The sequence below is a fragment of the Macrosteles quadrilineatus genome, unplaced genomic scaffold, assembly GCF_028750875.1.
Source record: "Macrosteles quadrilineatus isolate MER2022 unplaced genomic scaffold, UCM_ALF_1.0 Scaffold_14__1_contigs__length_3811126, whole genome shotgun sequence".
Classification (NCBI taxonomy): Eukaryota; Metazoa; Arthropoda; class Insecta; order Hemiptera; family Cicadellidae; genus Macrosteles; species Macrosteles quadrilineatus.
Genome location: NW_026542607.1, coordinates 2,066,961 through 2,086,476, shown reverse-complemented (window position 1 = coordinate 2,086,476; position 19,516 = coordinate 2,066,961). Strand labels below are relative to the sequence as shown.

Here is a 19,516-nt window from a genome sequence, read left to right as displayed (position 1 = left end):
CATGATATGGTAAAATTGATCAAGAATTTGTTTTGGAAAGATATTCACATAAAATATTCGCGTGTTTAGCACTGGAAGGGTGGTATGCCATGTACAAGGTGGCAGCGCTTTTGCAAAGTGCAAGAAATAACAGCCATAGCGGCTCGAAACAGCTGGTTACTTTACAAACACACAACCAGTCTGTCTACAGATAGTTAAAGAGAGAAAAGTGTCCTTGGAATATTACTATTGGTTAGTTAAACTTCAACAATTATAACCTTAAAAACTTTATTCAAAACTTTTGATATAGTAAAAAATTAACATATATAATTGTAAATTTACAATTTTACACTGTTGCACGTCAAAGACAAATTCTCACTGTAAACTGTTTTTTAAAGACAATTTTGTAATAGGAAAAACAAAGCTACAATTTGTTACATAGTTATAAGTTGAAATTATTGTCGAAAGACATTGAGAAGTATCTTATCTTATACTTATTGACAGCAATTATCATGGTATTCAATAAACATTACAAAAGACAGCTGATAAACAGCTCCTAAATTAAACCTGAAACTAATATTTCCTAAGTAGGAGCTTTGACTAAAAGTTGGTTGTGGTAGCAAGACTAACTACTTATTCTATACTGTCAGACTATAAGTTAATTAAACAATGTCACTAAACAATGTTTAACATAAGTGTTAAATCTGAATCTGAAGCACAAACTATGTGTTGTAAAAACATTTTCAAAATTTGAAAGAAAAATTTGATTACGGTTGACCAGTCTTGACTAAAAATCGCCAACTCAATCATAAACATTGAAATGTATTGATTTTCATATATATTTTCTAGCCCCAGCTGCAGATGTTAACACATTAATTTAAAACATATTACAATCCATTATAGAGTTTTGATTTTGAAAAAAATGTGTCTATTTCTAGCCTATAGCTCTCATACTAGGAGTAGAGTGTAATATTGGGTCCATTTGTTCTGGTGAGTTCTCAATTTTTTTTCTCCAATTTTTCTAGTGAATCATCTGAAACATTAAACGCTGTATTGAAAAATTTAAAAAAGTAGTAAATAATTCTAAAACTTGAACACCCAATTCTGTTTTTTAATTCTTGAGAAAAGGCATTTTGTTTCTAAAAAAGTATTGTTTACTTAACACTTTATTAATTAGAATTGAAAAAAAATTATGAGTCCACAACACTTTAAGAAGAGATAAAAATATGTAGTAAACAACCTGCAATGACCAATAAAAACCGTTATTTACTAACTATTTAAATAAACATGTTTTCCTACAGCATGAACATTTTATGAAACAAAATAAATTCTGTACAATTTTGTGACTAATTAACTGACAAATTATTCCCAGGTGTCCAAAAAGTAAATTATAGATGTTTATGCATCTATTAAAGAAAGAATTTATGATGTAACTATTTGGAATTACAATTATCGTAGTATCCTGTGGCTAGTGCTGGTCCTTGTACTGTCGCCATTCACTGTTTTGGTCGATAGACCTCGCATATACAATTGTTCTTTTTTCAATACTAAGTCGTAAAAAACTAACAATACATGAAAAATTATGTATAATCAAACCCCCACCCCCAACCACCAAACTGTTCCTTGCTATGTAACAACGCCTGCCAAGTAGGCGACTCCGTAGGGGGTGCAACGTCCTCAATATTCATCATCTGAGCCCCCTGAACTGCAATCCCATCATTATCTTCTAAGACAATGTTTCTAAAAATTTCCCTACCACCTTTAAATTTCACTAAATATAATTGAGAAACCTACAACACACTGCTCTCAAGGCACTGACACAGCAAGAAACAGAAATGGCCAAATACGAGTCACATTAAAATGAAGTACGAAACCGTCACTACACACAGAGACAGCAACAATGTTCTACATCGAATGCTGAGCTCACATTGAGGTTTGACAAAACTACTGCATGACATCACAAGACTTACCTTATCCTCGTCTAGGCCTTCCCTTTCCCCTCAGTGGATGTAACCTTCTCATCCTCAAAGGTGGATCTTCTCCCATCCGGCTCCCTCCGATATTGGAAGAGCTGGGACATTCGCAATCATAAATAACAACATTGAGCTTAGTAAAGAAATAACAAAGAATTATTTGCTGCCATATATACAGTAAAGCTACACTGACTATTCCTACTTTCTGACATAGGTAGGCTACTTGCAATTCACAAACATCCAAATGTTTACGTTTATTATATTTAGTAAGATAATAATAAATCTCTCAAACAACAGGTGGACATTAACAATCCAAACAATCCAGATTGGTCATAACAAGACAAGGTTTTGGACCGTTCCCAATAAATGTAAAAAATGCCAAAATACAATAGACTTTAAACTCACCTACTATGAGCCCCGGGGCCTGTGATGTAGTCAGTGTTGCCACTATCCAACCTTAACCCTCTTCTAACTCTCGTCTGTCGCTCCAACAGATCCTCTACCTCAACAGACCGCTTGGCTCTCCGGAAATTCTTCTGTTTGGGGAGAACAACATGAAAACATGAAATAAAAACAATCGGAACAACAACACTTACATTACGGAACAACAGCCATAACTTGAATGATGGGAGATCGAATAAAATAATATTTTCTCGGTAAAGACATAGCATTCCATCTAGTACAAAGCCACTGCAAGACAAAAGTGGCAACCCCGCAGTTTGCCATTCTGGAAAAAACTGTTGCACTAATTTATAATGAAGTGTACGAACAATGTTTTTGTTTGCGAATTTGTTATTCCTGTTATTACCAGGGCAATAGCCACCCTTGTGCAACGTTGCCACACATCAACGGCATCAGTTAGTCAAACTTCAACAAGTGGAATGACATAAACAAACAAAAAATGTTGGAAGTTTAACTAAAAATAAATGGTATTAGCAAACAGACGCATACTTCTCTCACACAAGCTTGTTATAAAAAAAATTGTTTTTCATGGGGAAATAAGTTTTTTTTTGTTATTTGATGGGTTTTTATATCAAAACTATTGTTAAATACCCCCGCCCCAGCAAACCTGCAGACTAAGTGGATTTTCTCGTGATTATTTAAATTTTACTCAAATATTTTATTTCAAAACTTCATTAGGTTTAACTAGTGGGCCTACTTTGATTAGCTGTGATAGGAAAGTAAACAAGTATTTTTATAACGTTCAAAAGTATAGTATGAAATAAATGGATTTGCAAAATATGATGGAAATATATTCACAAAGAAGTAAACTACAGCAGTTTACTTTTCACCATAAGAATAACATTGGGAATTTTAGTGAAGAGTTTTTTGTTTTTTTTTCTCCGTAAACCTACAAAAACAACACTTCAAAATACAAAATTGAAAATAATTATAATGTTTTTTCATCCCTACCACGATGATTTTGATTAAAATTAGGCATTGCTATGTTCTAAAGGTAAAATCTTAAAAAAATTATTTTTTGGAAAATTTTAAAACCCCATAACACCTTTCTTAGCGTGTTCACAGACACATATATTTAACAAACAGGTTTTATTACCACTGGGGACATTAAAATGGAAAAATAAATCGGACCGGGGTCCAGGTCTTACTGTGCCCCCTACGAAAATAGCTTATTCCCTACAGGGGAAATCAGTTCAATTCAAAATTTATTTTAAAAAACCCACCTCTGTTTCATAACAAAATACAACCCAATATAAGTCTAGTAATTTGTAAAACTTCTGTTTCATAACATAAAAATACTACAGTAATTTACAAGTTACAAGTTATAAATTAAAAAATATTAGTAAATTATTACAATTTTACAAGTCTTTTGTTTCATAACCTTTACTAATATTATTATTTAAGGGCAAAATATTAGTAAACATTAATATTATTATTACAAAGTTTTTTTACTGAAGTAATTGAAGCTAATTGAAGTAATTTTGAAGCTTTCCAGTACAGTAATTGAAGGTTATGTTAGTTTTTTTCTCAAGCTAATAGATTGTGTTGATAATTGAGGTGATCTCATTATTTGATTTGGACGATGAGGAAGCAAGAGTTTTTTTTCTCCTTATCTTTTTTTTCTTTTCATCTTTTGAGGACATACAAATTTCACTAGAAGATTCGCCGTAATTTGCAAAATGTAATAAAATAATAAATTAAGCATTGAAAAGCCAATTATAGGCCTATTTCACTACATAATAATTAATTATACACATAGTTTTATGCTGATGATAAATTCCATTTTTTTAAACTGAATATATTTGAAGACGTAATTTAAGAACTCGTAAAGAAAAAAGAGGTTTTGAACAAAAGCATCATTAAAAAAATTGAGACAATAACAAAATGTATAGCCATTAAAAACTGTTTACGATAATGATAACCGTAACTGCTGTGTGTAATCTATGATGACTGTTGTCAAGATCCAACTTTAGCTTCCTACACTCAAGTTAATTTATTCTTGTGTATTTGGATATTTATTCATTTTAATTTTGTAACTTTTTCTCCTTAAATTTAATTTTCATTACTTGACTTAGGATTGTTTATTATAAACATTGGTTTTGAGTCAGCTAACTAATAATTTGTAATATTTAATAATTGTAAAATTCAGCTAGTTTTATTAACAATAATAGTTTTTTATGAAACGCTAATATTATTAATTAGTAGTTTGTAACTTGTAACTTGTATTTTTTTACTAATAATATTAGTACAGTCCAACCTCAGTATAACGAATCTGAAGGGACCGAACTGAATATTCGTTATATCAAGGATTTCGTGAAAATGAGGTTCGTTATATAGAGGTTAGGTTTGCAGGAATTTCGCTAAGTCGAGGTTCAGAACCAGTGTCGGTCAATATAGGCCGGGATTTGACCTCATTAAAACACAATTAAAGTAGCATAGGCTACAATACTTTACAGTACAGTGTTCATTGTGCAGTAGAACCTTCTGTATCCAATAGTCAATGGTAGAACCTAAATTATCCGGCATAATAAAGGTGAGGGATCTTGAATATTGCGCAATCATGACAATGGCATTTGCCTTGGTACAGGTTAAAAACTTTAAGTTTAAAATCACAGCTTGTTCTAACCCTCCTAAAGACTAGTCAAACACTACATTGCGTAGTCATAAACCATGTAAAGAACAAAACAAAACAGTAGAAAGTTGTGTAAGCTACTGCTCGCGATAGGCCAGTACGCTACCGTAGGCTACAGTACTGATTTATCATAACAGAGGAATGTCAATAATAATCATTAACTATAGCATTGGTGTTGCTAGTTGAAACAAATCGTATTGAAAACAATAAATTATTAGATAAGTCATTATAAAAGTGCATATTCATAGCCAACTTTAAGATAATAAAAACACTCGTAAATTAAGGAATATTAAAATAACGATGTTGCTATTCTTTCTCTTTGCTTTTGTTTTTATATTCTTTCTTAGATTTCTCTTTATCCAAAAATTGTACAATTCACCATATTTACTTATCACCCAATCACAGCTTACTACAGATTACGTCGTCATCAGTCCTCAGTGAATGAAATCAGTTCTCAGTTGCAACATTGCGTGCGCAGCGACAGCAGACAGAGAGATGTGTAAAACGGAGCAGACGAATGTTAGCGCAAGCGATGACGTCACCTTTCCATTTCATTTTATAAAGAAACAGATTTTTCAAAAACAATACTGGGGTGGGGGATTTGTTATATCAAGGGAAAGACGTAGACGATTCGTTATGCAGAGGTTAAATTCGCAATGTAGAGGTTCTGAGAATGATAAATTCGTTATATTGAGGTGTCTTATTTTAGCCGAAATCACGAAAAATTCGTTAAATCAAGGTCATTGTTATGGTTTGTTCGTTATGTAGAGGTAAAATATACATAGTCTCTTATGGAGAGTTCTAGGGGATTAAAAAAAATTCGTTATATCAAGGAATTCGTTATATTGAGGTTCGTTATATCAAGGTTAGACTGTATTGTTATGAAACGGGCTTCAGGAGGTAGCATTGATTAGACCCACATACCAAATTTCAATTTTATAAAAATAGAACCACAGGTCTAGTCTGTAGCTGTACACTTACATACACAATTTTCATGTCAAGCTAATGGGAGAGAGTATTTGTGTCACTTAGTGGCTCATACCATTTATTTATTATTGGTTTTTTCTTAATAATAATAATAATAATAATAAATCTTTATTTGTCGTAAAAATACAAAAGTATCATTGACAAAGTCATAAGATGCAGTGCAACTGCCAGGTCATACAATATTTATTCACTTTTAAAACTATCTTAAAGGTAATAGCCCAATATTGAAGAGAGAAATATATATATACATATTGAAAAATGTACATAACAAGTTAAAAAGGTACAATCACAAATTAAAAACAGCAACTTCTAAAATGATAAAATGTCAAAAAATACTACACCTAAAACTGGACATCTTCACAACTGAAAAAATCTTCCAGTTTATAAAAGGGGTGTCCCAACAACCATAAGTAAAGCTTATTTTTAAATTCTTTTAATGGCCTATTTGCAATTAGCTTTTGAAAAACATTGTATATTTTTATAGATAAAATTATGTGGCTACTTGAGGTTGTATTTAAATGATGTGTTTCTAAAGCAGCATTATTTTTGTTTCGTGTATTATACCTGTGGTTGCCAAATTTCAGATGGTTATGTATCCCAAGGTTGTACATCATAATATCATATATATATAAATTAACAACAGTCTGAATCTCCCATTCTATGAACAATTGTTTACAGTGCTCATTCCGATTAGATCTATTCATTATTCTTAAAGCTTTATTTTGTAATTTCAAAATTTTTTTAATTCTCCTGCATCCCCCCCAGAATATCAACCCATATCTTATAATGGATTGAAAGTAAGCAAAGTATTATTTTATTATAATTATGTCATTTAACAACCCTTTAGTATAATATTGTTATGTAAAAATCGTTTTATGACACAAACCCAGTGTTTTAAACTTAAATAAAACTGTAGTGATATGGTAATCAGCTTACCGCTCCATTGCCGAACCTAAAGCCTCCCCTCCCCCTTCCTCTTCCCCGTCCACGTCCTCTCTCCCCTCTGGGTGCAAACCCTCCCTTCTTTCTCCTGCCAATACCACCTCCGATGGTCTCCCCTCGGTCGTAAGCTTCCTTCTCTGCGTCCCGGATAGCTTCTCTAGCTGCTGCTCTCAGGGCTTCTTTCGCTGTCATGCCAACTGGTTTCTGTAAACAAATGAATCTACAATTGATATTTTAACTTATATTAGCAGCACACTCCTACACTCCTAAACCTTAACCTTAAATGTTTTAGTCAAAAGATAATTTTTTCCGATTGAAAATATGGTTTTACTCTCAACAAATCCACATGAAGTTTCGTTTCAATTCAATTCAACCAAGTAGAGTACTAAGCAATTCAACGAAACAAGAGTACCTGAATTTAAACATATAAATTTTCACACCAATGCATCTGCTCTGTTTTTGCATTTAAAGAGTTTGTTTTTTAATTCTTTACTGAGATTTGGTTTTTAAAAACATGAAACATTAAGTTATGAGATTTGGAGGTAACTTATTGCAACTAAATAAATATTGTAGGAGAAAATAATCGCTTTTGTCCAATTTGTTGCTTTTATTACTAAAAAAACTATTATCAGCAATAAAATTCTCCCTAGGCCAAAAATTGTTAAAGCAACTGAGGTTTAGTAGATGTTGTGATTATAAACGTCTAAAACTGCCATGGAAAAGACCACTTGCTATAGGATATGAATTAATTCATAACAAACGTACTAGTTATTACTATGCAACATTTTACAATACTCTGTTTACAATCAACTTTGACAACAGTGACAAGGATGGCCTTAAAATAACTTTAGTCTTACCCAATTGGTAAGCCAAAGTTTGACCTCTATGTTACATTGACTCTTAAAGCTGGACAATTTAACCATGCGTTACAATAAAGGTGGTCCCTGGTGTTGAAGAGGGAAGTATTGCAGATGTACTAGAGATTAAGACAGAAATCAACCAAGGGGAACCAATCTGTATGAGACTGCCAAAAAAGATGGTGCATCACTTTATTATTTATGGTAATTTAAAAGGTAAGATGTTTTTTTTTCGGTATAGAAAAGAATCAAAACTCAGATTGGTACAATCAGTTCAAACATCTGAGCCCAAAAAACGTCCTTAACAAAACAATACCTTATTTTGAGATAAGCCTAGTTGATTTGCTAAATGACTCACCGCTTGTGGCTTGGCTCTCATAAACTCCTCCATCATTTTGTTGACCGTCTCTTCTGGGACGGTAGTCACCACTTCAAAATCCTCCAGTTCTAAGGGCGGTAGAGTCATCGGTCTCTTCATTTTAATCTTTTTCACAGTCACTGATGGCTTGTCTACACTAGCCCCTGTTGCTGATGGTATGTCTACACCAGTCCCCATTGCTGATGGCATGTCTAAACCAGCCCCTGTTGCTGATGGCATGTCTAAACCAGCCCCTGTTGCTGATGGCATGTCTACACCAGCCCCCATAGCTGATGGCATGTCTACACCAGCCCCCGTAGCTGATGGCATGTCAACACCAGCCCCCATTGCTAATGGCATGTCTACACCAGCCCCCGTTGCTGATGGCATGTCTACACCAGCCTCCGTAACAGCGGCTGCCACTTCTGTTACAATATCTCTCACCACCGATGCTGTTGGTGCGGCTTCCATCGCTGCTACAATAGGAGCAGTTTTTGTTGCAACCTCGAAGAGCTTTTTAAGATCTTGCATGTTCATGATACGGCCTTTGCGAGTGATCTGGAAACCAGAAATAATACATGAAGTTAATGCTATTATAAATAGTTCCAAAAACGGTAGTAACTTCATTTTAATTGTGAATCAAATCTGTAATTTTAAGGTAATCTCTGGTCAAGAGTCCTATTATTATTTTTATTATTAAATGTGTTAAAAATCTGACAATTTTGATATTCTTCTACAACAGCACAACAATTGAAAAAATATCCACAAAGGGTAATTTTTATTAGTCTCAAAAATACAAACTTGAAAGTAAATATTTTAATAGTTCTTGATTTATAAAAATGTATGACACATTCTCGTAGATTTAAATAAGTATTGAAATGGGCATCTGACAATGAGTATTTAAATTATTCATGTTACATATAATTTTTCATTGTATCCATTTTACCAAATCACAAACAAATTAATTGTAGATCTTTAATCAGTTTTCTTACCAGAAACATAACACCATGCTTCAAGAATGAAATAGTTATTAAAAAATTGTTATTTTGTGTCCTTGCTTAAACTATCCTCTCAGTTAGAAGTTTCCACTTTTTTACCATTTGTGATCGGAAAGACTATTTATTGCACAAATGGTCAGCTGTACTCGCCAAGGTCTCAAACATTTCTCATCAATTTTGTTATCTCTGCCACTCACAGTTACTGGCCAAAACTTGAAAGCCCAATACAACAGGCCATAATCACAGGTTTATTCAACATTTTTTTTGTTTTAATGTCTAAAGGGTGAGACTTATACTCAATTTCACGTTCACCGTACAGTACAGAAGTCTTAGGGAAGATAGTTGCTGAGGCGTAGCAAGGGGAGTCAATAGGCTCAGGTGCCAGCCAGGAAGGGGGGTTGACAACATAAAAAAAAGATATTCCACAAAAACATTTTTTACGGTTAAAAGGAACACCAAGCCAAGAAGATTCTGCAACTGATTGTTTGCCCCCAAAAAAAAACTAAGTATGGCGTTTTTAAATAGGATGGACAACACAAAATTACACTTTACTTGGGTCTTCAATACTTACCAAGTTTCCATGGTAATCATGATCATGGGATATGTGGTCTCCGAGGCCATATGTCTGAAAAAGTAGTTTCAAACGATCAGGTCCAAAATCCAAACCATAAAATTAAACAAAGGAAGGGCTAAAAAATAATTTTTAAAAGGAATTATATCAATAATATTTTTCGTTGAGGTTTTATATACAGTAGACTCCCTCTTCTTCGGACACCTTTTAACCGGACATCGGTTTAACCGGACTACACTCGGTGGAAATGACATCTCTTTAACCGGACAATTGTTATCAGCACATCGGTTTAACCGGACTAGATCAGCAGGAAGTGGGCGGTACTGAAACAACCGGATTTGAAACCAGTGATCACGTGTCTAAATACATTGCTCTCGTAATTTAAGTCAAATACTGTGTACAGTATGCATTTAAACGGTCCGTTTTTGGGGACGTTGGTTTAACCGGAAACACCGTTATACGGACTGGCCTCGGTCCCGACGAGGCCGGATAAGAAAGAGTCTACTGTACTATCTTTTTCAATAAATTAAGTTTTGATTATTATTTTTTATTAAAAAAAGTGTTAACTAAGTTATAGTTAAATATAAGAGGGTCATCCATAAAGTAACAGAGGATTCATATAGGTGCCGCTTGGAGCAGTGTCCATCTGATCATCAAAGCGCCTACAATCAGTCCGCATTCAGCTACGGCAATGTGCACATCATATCTCTTGTACTCTGTCTGCTGTATTAAAATAAGTGCTGTCATTGCAAATCCTGACAGTTGTAAGGTGCTCTATGTGATAATATTTTTTGCAAAAATCACAAGCCTATTGAAATAAATTGCCAGATTTGTGATGTTTAGGGCAAAGGAGTGATGATTGAAGCATGTGTGAGAACTTGACCTTCTACAGAGCTCCGCTCCTTGCACAATTTTTATTTTAGCTGTGGTTTTTTGATACAGATGAAATGAGAGTTAAAAAATGAAAAATTATAAAATTAATTTCTCACTAACCAAACTTGCTGATAATGAAAAAAAATCAAATGAAGGTTTAATAATTCAAAAAATAATTCTGTTCATAAAATGAAATTATAAATGCCTCAAATTCTAACAAAAGATATACAGTTAAGAAGAGGTCACATTCTAAGCAAAATCTTTGACAAAAAGTTAGTGTCACTCGTAGGATTTGATCTGGTTACCTCTTGGACATAAGCCGATACTCTAACTACTGGAGTATTGTTGCGGTAATGGTGTTCCCTCAAGAGAAGAGAGTGACGTCACGCCATGACAGCCAATAGAATACTCTCCAAGTCTATGCACATGAGTGAGTTGAGGAGCGGAGCTCTGTAGAAGGTCTAGTTGTGTGAGACAGTGGTGCACAACTTTTTTTTTGTTAAAACTTCAAGTTCAAACGAAAATGATCACGATGAGGAGCGCAGTGGTAGGTCTAGTCTATTGAATAGTGAAGTGGTAGGAAAAGTCAGTTAATTAAAAACTTTAAACATCACATTCATGAGTCGTGGATTGTTTTAACAATATTTCACAGTATTTTATTCATGACATTTGTAAAAAAAAAACTTAATAGAGCACAAATTTTTTGGCCGGTGGGTTCCCAAGATCTTAACCACAAAAAACAGAGACTCGCTTCACAGCATTCCAGGGAGAATACTACAACCAAAGTGGAAAACAAATGTTGAACCATATTTTAAATCAATGCACCACTGTCTAACTCGGTCTTCACTCATTACTCCTTTGCCATAAACATCACAGATCTGGGGATGAATTCAAATAAGCTTGTGGACTGTCACAAAAAATGTTTATTAGAAACTCCTCCCCACAACAGAAGGGAAAGTGCGATGGCATCGCTCATTTCAACACTCAACTGCAGATCGCGTACAAGACTTATAGGTACGCATGCTACTGTAACTGATTGTATACTGAATGTAGAAACTAGGAACGCTTGCTAGTAAGATGGCGCCGAGAGTACGAGCCAACAGTTAGCCACCAAACCTCTCTAACAGAAAGGTTCTTAATATAATCAATGCAGATTCAAGCAAATAAATTGCTAGTGTAATTACATTTTATATTCTTGAACGTTGTGACAAAATTATTTAACAACCAAGCTTTCAGATATACCGATCAAATTATACAACTAAGTGCATAAAAGCCTTGTTTTATCACCTGACTGACTCCATGACTAACTCAACAATGGTGCAATCAGTTTGTCTTGGCATGTTCAACAAATCAGTAATTTACAACAGCACACTTTGTTGGTCGCTCAATTAACGTACATACATTTTCATTATAAAACTGGTGTTAACTTTAACACGGGGATGGAAAATTCTATCAATAAAAGGTAGAACTTTACTGGTTCATCATTCACCTTATAAGTGCCTGAGGGGATGTATCCCAGAGATTGTCGGTCAAAGCGTTCCCGGTCGAACCTTCTAAAGGATCGGCGCTGGTAAGTAGCGTTCCTAATGGCCATCTGAAGCTGCAATAAAACAATTGAACTTGTTTAATCAAATAAAATAATCTTATAGGGTAAAGGCAGTACAAACAAAGTATGATATATAAAAAGTAGTGTTCATATAATTCAAATCTCACCGTTCCTCAAATCAGCTAAATACAAAAAGGAATACGGTAAGAATAAATAGTTTTTAAAATATTCTGAGGTTTGGAAAGTGAAAGTACAGAATATTTTATTGTTCTGTAGTGACCTTCCACTCTAGGACTATTTACTAACTATTATCATTCTAAAAACTAACAAGCAAATAGGATTAAAATATAGGATTCCTGGACAATGAGTCTGAATCTTTATCATTTATCCATCTTTATTAATTGGCAATAAGTAAAGAAGCTTGTTACTCTTTTTTACCTCTAAATTATTCACAACAGTAATTTGGACTGTGCCAACATAATATTCAAGCTTTCAAAATACAGAAGTTACAAATGAAAAATTGTAAGAAATTGGAAAGGAAAATGCTTTTTGACATACAAATCAGAATCACCAAGACAGTCAATCATTAAGACAGTCAAAACTCACCCTTGGAGGGAAGGTGTACGATCTGGTAGGACGGGAAAAGTTGTACACTGACTGAAAAAAACAATTTTTGTTAGTATAAAAATCACTTGCAGCACTATAATAAAATTGGTCAGAATTAGAAATAGAATAATTAATATGAAACACCTATAGTCCTCGCCACCCTAAGTTGAGGCAGCCAAAGGCCGCACTAGATATACGCCGTGCGGCCTTGGGCTGCCTCAACTTAGGGTGGCGAGGACTATAGGTATCCACAGAGATGTAAGGTACAGAGGAAACGTTCAAAGGTACACTTACTGTCGGGGAAAAAAGTTTAGACACTCGAGTTTGGAGCTCTACAGAAAAGTAACCAACTAACTTAGAAAAACACGTAGTATATAAATTTTCGTTGTTTTATTCTACGTATTCCTGTGAAAACAAAAACTGTTTAGCTCGTTTAAGAAATTGTTTATGACAGTCGGAAGGTAAAAACTGCCTGTTTTTAGAGTACCAAAAACCATCTTATGACTTTGAAAATTCGCACAATGTAAACTAAACGTCAGAACTTTATCAAACTTTAATACAATATGGACACATATATAATGAATTAATATGTGTAGTTTCAGAATATTTACTCTACCCAAAAAGTTTTTGTTGTAACTTTTGTAAATCAACTTTTTCTCAAAAACAGCAAACGCTGGACAAAAATTTAAAAGCTTGTTTTGGAGGTGATTGGTTTTGTATTTGAAATATTGCTCAACCAAATTGTTACGCATATTATTTATATAAGTTAACATTTAATTTGGATAGTGCATAGGCCGAATACGGCACTTCCAGACCGCCACCGGCTCTGACTGGGCGCATACCCCGTACAGTGTTGCCAAATTGAACACCTGGACACTGAGCAGCGATGGGCTGCAAACTGTTGAGTCAAACTTGAACAGCAGTTATTATTAATTATTAACCATTTCCCATCACCTTTTCCAATGAGGGCTTTAGACCTCCAACGTCACTCCCACACTTCTAAAAAAAAACATATAGCACTGACAATCATTGCATATTCCGAATCTGACAATTTAGATTTAGCACCTATATTTGGGGTGGTAATACTTTCGACCCTTTGGAAGAATGCAAAACATGATATTTCCTGTGAGTCAGTCAGTGACACACACTGCGTGAATCACCTTACGCTCGGTCGAGGTCCATCGTGGCAACACTGCACTGGATTCCTGAGCGGGCGATGGCGTCTGCACCCCTTGCAGGCGCGAGATCATCCAGTTTTTTGTTAATTTATATAAATAACATGCGTAACAATTTGGTTGAGCAGTATAAATATTTCAAATACAAAAACAATCACCTTCAAAACAATCTTTTAATTTTTTTTCTAGCGTTTGCCGTTTTTGAGAAAAAGTTACAACAAAAACTTTTAGGGCAGAGTAAAAATTCTGAAACTACACATATTAATTCATTATATATGTGTCCATATTGTATTAAAGTTTGATAAAGTTCTGCCGTTTAGTTTACATTGTGCGAATTTTCAAAGTCATAAGATGGTCTTTGGTACTCTAAAAACAGGCAGTTTTTACCTTCAGACTGTCATAAAAAATTTCTTAAACGAGCTAAAAAATTTTTGTTTTCACAGGAATACGTAGAATAAAACAACAAAAATTTATATGTACTACGTGTTTTTCTAAGTTAGTTGGTTACGGAGATGTATTTTTTTATTTATTTTTTAATCTGTATTTTATATTTTAATAATTGTAATCTTTGACACTATTCAAGTGCTGTATTATGTACTTCTCAATGAATAAAGAAATTGAAATTGAAAGTATATTTCCGGCACAACATACCACAGCTGAAAGCGCATAGGCGCCCCCATAAGTTGGGCGTTTCCTCTGTACCTTACTTCTCTGTGCAGAATCTTAGGTATGTAAATTTATGATATGTAAAAGAATATGGATAAAGGAGAAAATTTTAATGTTGAAATAAAATTACATTTTTAAAACTCCAAAAATCATGGAACATCTACTTTATAACCCAATTCTGTACATGGGAAACTCAAATAAGCAAAAACCTAATATATTACAAAGAATCAAGAATCATAACCTGTAAATGTAAGAAAAGTGTTGTTAGATTTTTAGCTTTTATCTATTTGTTATATATCAATTTAAAAATTAAAATTGTATCTTGTTCGACTAACATGGTGTTTTGTATACGTGTTAAAAGTCAATTTTGTATATATACATCTTTTATTTGGTGCCTTGAATTTGAAAATGTACTGCTAAATCTCATTAGTTTTTTTTTTTAAAGTTCAATAAAATGATTCCTAGTGTCCTGTTCCTCTCTCATCATTTTCAAAACAATTTGAATAATTCCATCAATCATTATGTTATATCGAGATAGGTATCTTTGCTAATTTTTTCAAAGTTTCTTTTCATTTAAAAATGTTTTATCTACCCCTAGGAATATTTATTAATCTGTTAAATGTTAATGTATGGATGGGATTTCTTTCCTGCCTTAGATAATTTACGTTTGCTGAAACAATTAAGATATTTTAGGTAAGCTTTCTAAAAATCTTAGATTTATGTTTTTATTCTCCTTTTTAAGGTCAGATCTAAAACAGTGATTGTTCTGTTTCTAGTAGTACCAACCCTACATTATTATTATTTCATACTATATTACATTTGCATTTAGTTTTTATACCTATATAGTGTTACACAAATACAGAAGATATAGAAATTCAGAACAGGATAAATGCAACAAATTGGTAAGTTTGGCAAAGTTGGTATGAATGTGGAAAACTAAGTAAATCAAAGTTGTTATCTAGGAAAACAAAACTCTAGAAATCAATAAACCAGTACTTTTATATCGAGGGGGAAATTGGGGCCTGAGAAAAAACATGGAAAATAAGATTAGGCCTTTGAGAATAGTTTTAAGAGCTATATGGTCCAGTATGTGAAGATGGAGTATGGAGAATCCGCCACAACCAAGAGTTAAGAGAATCATTCCGATACCCCAAATTTGTAGGAGAGGCCAAAAGCAGAAGGCTAAGGTGGGTTGGCCATATCTTGAGGAGAAATAAGGAGAGCTTGTTGAAGAAGAAGGTACTAAGGGGAGATCCGAGGGGAAGGAGACCAGTAGGAAGACCAAAAGCTAGGTGGTGGGATCAAGTACCGAAGGATATGGAAAAGATGAGACTAGTAGAGGAAGATTTGGAGGACCGAGAGAACTTTCAACAACGTGTTGGCAAGGCTAAGTATCAGCTTGGGTACAAGTGGCCATGGCAGTAAGTAAGTAAGTATAGTGTTACAAATTATAACAACAGCCTCATTTTTCAGATTAGTATTTATTAACGACATACCCTGATAACCTTCACAATTCATGCAAACCTAAAAGATTGCAAAAAAAATTGACCGCGGCGCCCCTTTATTGTAAGTTACAATCTCACAACTAAATTACTAACACTATGACTTTATATACTCACTTTTCCTCCAAAATCCACTCTTTTGTATGGCTTAAACTGTCCAAAATCCTAAAAATTAAAAAAAATCAGCCACATTTCATACTTGTATTGCACAATCATTACAAAACTGCGAACCCCAACTAACCTGAACCTGAACTGTGAACCTTTGTATATCTAAAGGAATGTCTCAGTCAGATTAATAGAAATAGGTTTTTAAATCTTGATTCATTAGATACTGTAAAATAAACATGTTTAACCAATGAATGTGAACATCATTTTGGTAAAGTGCACTATCAAATAGAATGTAAACAATTTAAGTAAAAAATTAAGTATAGTTATCGACCCCATCGGTAAAAAATAACCTACCATACTTGAATAATTATAAATAACTTTCTCAAACTCGATCAAATCACCTCAGGTCTTTATTTTACACTCCTCTAAGCCAGTATCCAGTAAGCAGACTAATTTTCAACAAATTTGCTGTTAAGTGGAAGGTCAAAGTTATTTCTGCAATTTTGTCTGAACGTTTTCTTCAATTTCCTAGAAAACTTTCTAATCACTTCACTAATGCAATTTGTTGTATCTTTGCAACAGTTTGCATCAGCAATGTGGAGTTAGTTCAATAGATCAGTACTGTGAGCGCTAATATCTGATTTACTAACAAGCCTATCCACACCCATACCACCAATTGGCACTATAAATCAGCAATCTTCTTTTTCTTTGCTGCTTCCTCTATCCGAGTCTATTAATGCTAGTTGAAGTAATTGGTTGTTGTTAAGGGAGGTTTGACTATTGGATACTGAAGTAGACACCCCATCTATATGGACCAGCTGTCGCCAATTTTGTATAAATAAATAACATCTTTATTAACCAGCGTACATCAGATCATAGATCTGTTTTACTTGAACACTTTTGTCAATATAACTTATAATAAAAGTAAAGTAAAAAAACATGTTCCTTAGAAAATAAGACTACAGAAAAATATATGTATTTTATAAAAGCACCTAGTTGTGTGAGCCAGTCACAGAATGCACTAGTATCTAAACTTCCATTTTCTAACTTATTTTTGGTTGCTGTCATAGCAGTTGCTATAGCTCACAATAAGTTGTTTTATCAATTTAATTAAAACACTTATGTATTCAACAGAAGTCAGTTATTTGCAACGGCACAATCAACTACGGTGGATCACATCAACAATGACAATCTTGATTTTAAAACTTGCAACAAGTTTAACATGGGGATGGGATGTCTAGTTGTATTCAGAGTCAAAGGTTTGGCTTATTTAACTTGGATTTGTTACAGCTTTGTATACAATTTGTTACACTTTTCAAAAAGTTGCTACAATTTTACTTTGATATGTACACTAGTGCTTCATGTTGTAAGATTATTCTATGTAAAACTTACCCCCAGCACAGGAGGCTTATCAGCGCCGTACCTCCCAAAACTTCCAAAGGGCTGAAAATATACAACCAAATAAATAAGAACAAAAATGATTTTTTTAATGTTCGGTAAAACTTGAAGTTAACAATATACACATAATAATATAGTAATATATTTTTGACATATTGATTGAAAAGGTCAATTATTTATAAGATATTAAGTTTGATCCCCAAGGTAAAAACATTACTAAGTTGGGTGCGGTGCTTGCACAAAAATAAGTCTAATTCTTCAGATTGATAAATCAGTTGTAAAAAATGTATGAAATTAAATTAAATTACAGACAAATTTCTAAGGAAAGTTTGTATATATACCCTAACTCCTTACACAAATAAATCAGTCAAATTTGTCAGATTAATAAATCAGTAGTAAAAAATGAACGAAATGGAATTATAGTTCAGACAGATTTTTAAAGAACGTTTGGATGGATACACTTCCGACTGAGCATAGACTGCTCTCTGGAGTCTACTTTTGATTTTCCTCCAAGCAAAGCAGATGTTGGTTGTAATTTGTAGTCAAATTTTAGACCAGAGTAAAATGGGCTACTTTCCAATGTCGGGGTTCTGTGTATGAGATAAATGACATGTCAGTATTTCTTGAATTGCATAAAACTTAAAACAGAAATTACATAAGTAGACATATTATTTCCATAACTTACTTCTTAAAGGCTGTTTGCATATCCACAAAAAAGTTGTGAAATGTATATAGGACAGGCCTACATTCCTGTTAACTATTTATAGTTTAAAATGTTCCTAGAAATGAGTTTCTATGGACCACCACTGACTTTGTGAACCATTGATCTAACTGAGACACATTTTTAGCATAGCAATAGGACTGATGTAGCCTTATTTAACTCAAAGAGAAAATAAGTCTCTCATAGATTATGCTGCTATTAAATTTGTATTTTCTCTTTAATTTTCTATGATATGTCCTTACTGTTTAGCCCGGTTAAAAGTTAGTGGATAAAAAAACAGCATTTTACATTAGCACATCTTTTGACATTTGCAATAAACTATGTCTTTTCTAAAACAAAAAAAACTAATGGAATGTTTATTTCACTAGGTTAATCAAAACTGAAAGATAAAACTTACCCTTCTCCTATCACTTGATCTTCTGTAAGGTTCGTATCCGAATCTCTAAAACATTGTGAAACCATAAGATATTGATTAGTATTTGCTAATGACACAACATTGGTGATGGGAGCTAGATGTGTTGAACGGGTGAAGAGGGAGGCAAGTGCATTGCTGGAGACAACAATGGAGTGGTTCGCTTCAAACAAGTTAAAATTAAACGAGGACAAGACCCAACTCCTGATTTGCACTCTAGGGAGACAAATTGCTGCTGAAGAGAATGAAACAAGTAAAGCTGCATGGTTTCTGGCTTTATTTATTTTTTTTTTTTCTCGTATCTACGCCAGTGGCATTTTTGTAATGAAGTATGAAGTCAAACACTTTTAAGGGAAAGCGGTCCAAACCCATTAAAGTTTTGTGGATGCCGGGGATTGAACCCGTCCCTCCCGCACCGAAGTCCGAGACGCTAACTACTAGGCTAACAACACACCCCAAAACGAAAAAACATGCTGGCTTGACCAAAAATTGAACTAGGATCACAATATAGCCCAGATCTGCACCAAATTGTCTAGAGTGATCTTCCTCCTCAGAAAGCTACGTCATGTGGTCACTGAGCAGTATCTTGTTACCGTTTACTTCTCGCTGTTCCACAGCCATATCTTGTATGTTATACTCCTTTGGGGTCACGCTCCCGCATGCAGTAGATTGTTGATACTCCAAAAGGAAGCATTGAGAGTGATAACCTCTACTGAAATTACAGTCGGAGATTATACTCATAGGCCTATC

General features: G+C 33.8%; 1 protein-coding gene across 1 annotated transcript in view; it reads right to left on the bottom strand.

Annotated features, from left to right (window-relative positions):
* Nucleotides 1–345: 345 nt before the first annotated feature.
* Nucleotides 346–19,516, bottom strand: part of LOC129005020 (uncharacterized) — a 37,908-nt gene continuing 18,737 nt past the window's right edge. The window contains exons 17-27 of the mRNA XM_054433768.1: nucleotides 18,752–18,796; nucleotides 17,628–17,678; nucleotides 16,245–16,292; nucleotides 12,785–12,835; nucleotides 12,122–12,232; nucleotides 9,760–9,813; nucleotides 8,191–8,748; nucleotides 6,970–7,179; nucleotides 2,358–2,488; nucleotides 1,950–2,050; nucleotides 346–1,012 (exon numbers count right to left, since the gene is read on the bottom strand). Coding sequence (XP_054289743.1) covers nucleotides 1,951–2,050; nucleotides 2,358–2,488; nucleotides 6,970–7,179; nucleotides 8,191–8,748; nucleotides 9,760–9,813; nucleotides 12,122–12,232; nucleotides 12,785–12,835; nucleotides 16,245–16,292; nucleotides 17,628–17,678; nucleotides 18,752–18,796 — 1,359 coding nt within the window. The 3' untranslated portion in view covers nucleotides 346–1,012; nucleotide 1,950. The remainder of the gene's footprint in view (nucleotides 1,013–1,949; nucleotides 2,051–2,357; nucleotides 2,489–6,969; nucleotides 7,180–8,190; nucleotides 8,749–9,759; nucleotides 9,814–12,121; nucleotides 12,233–12,784; nucleotides 12,836–16,244; nucleotides 16,293–17,627; nucleotides 17,679–18,751; nucleotides 18,797–19,516) is intronic.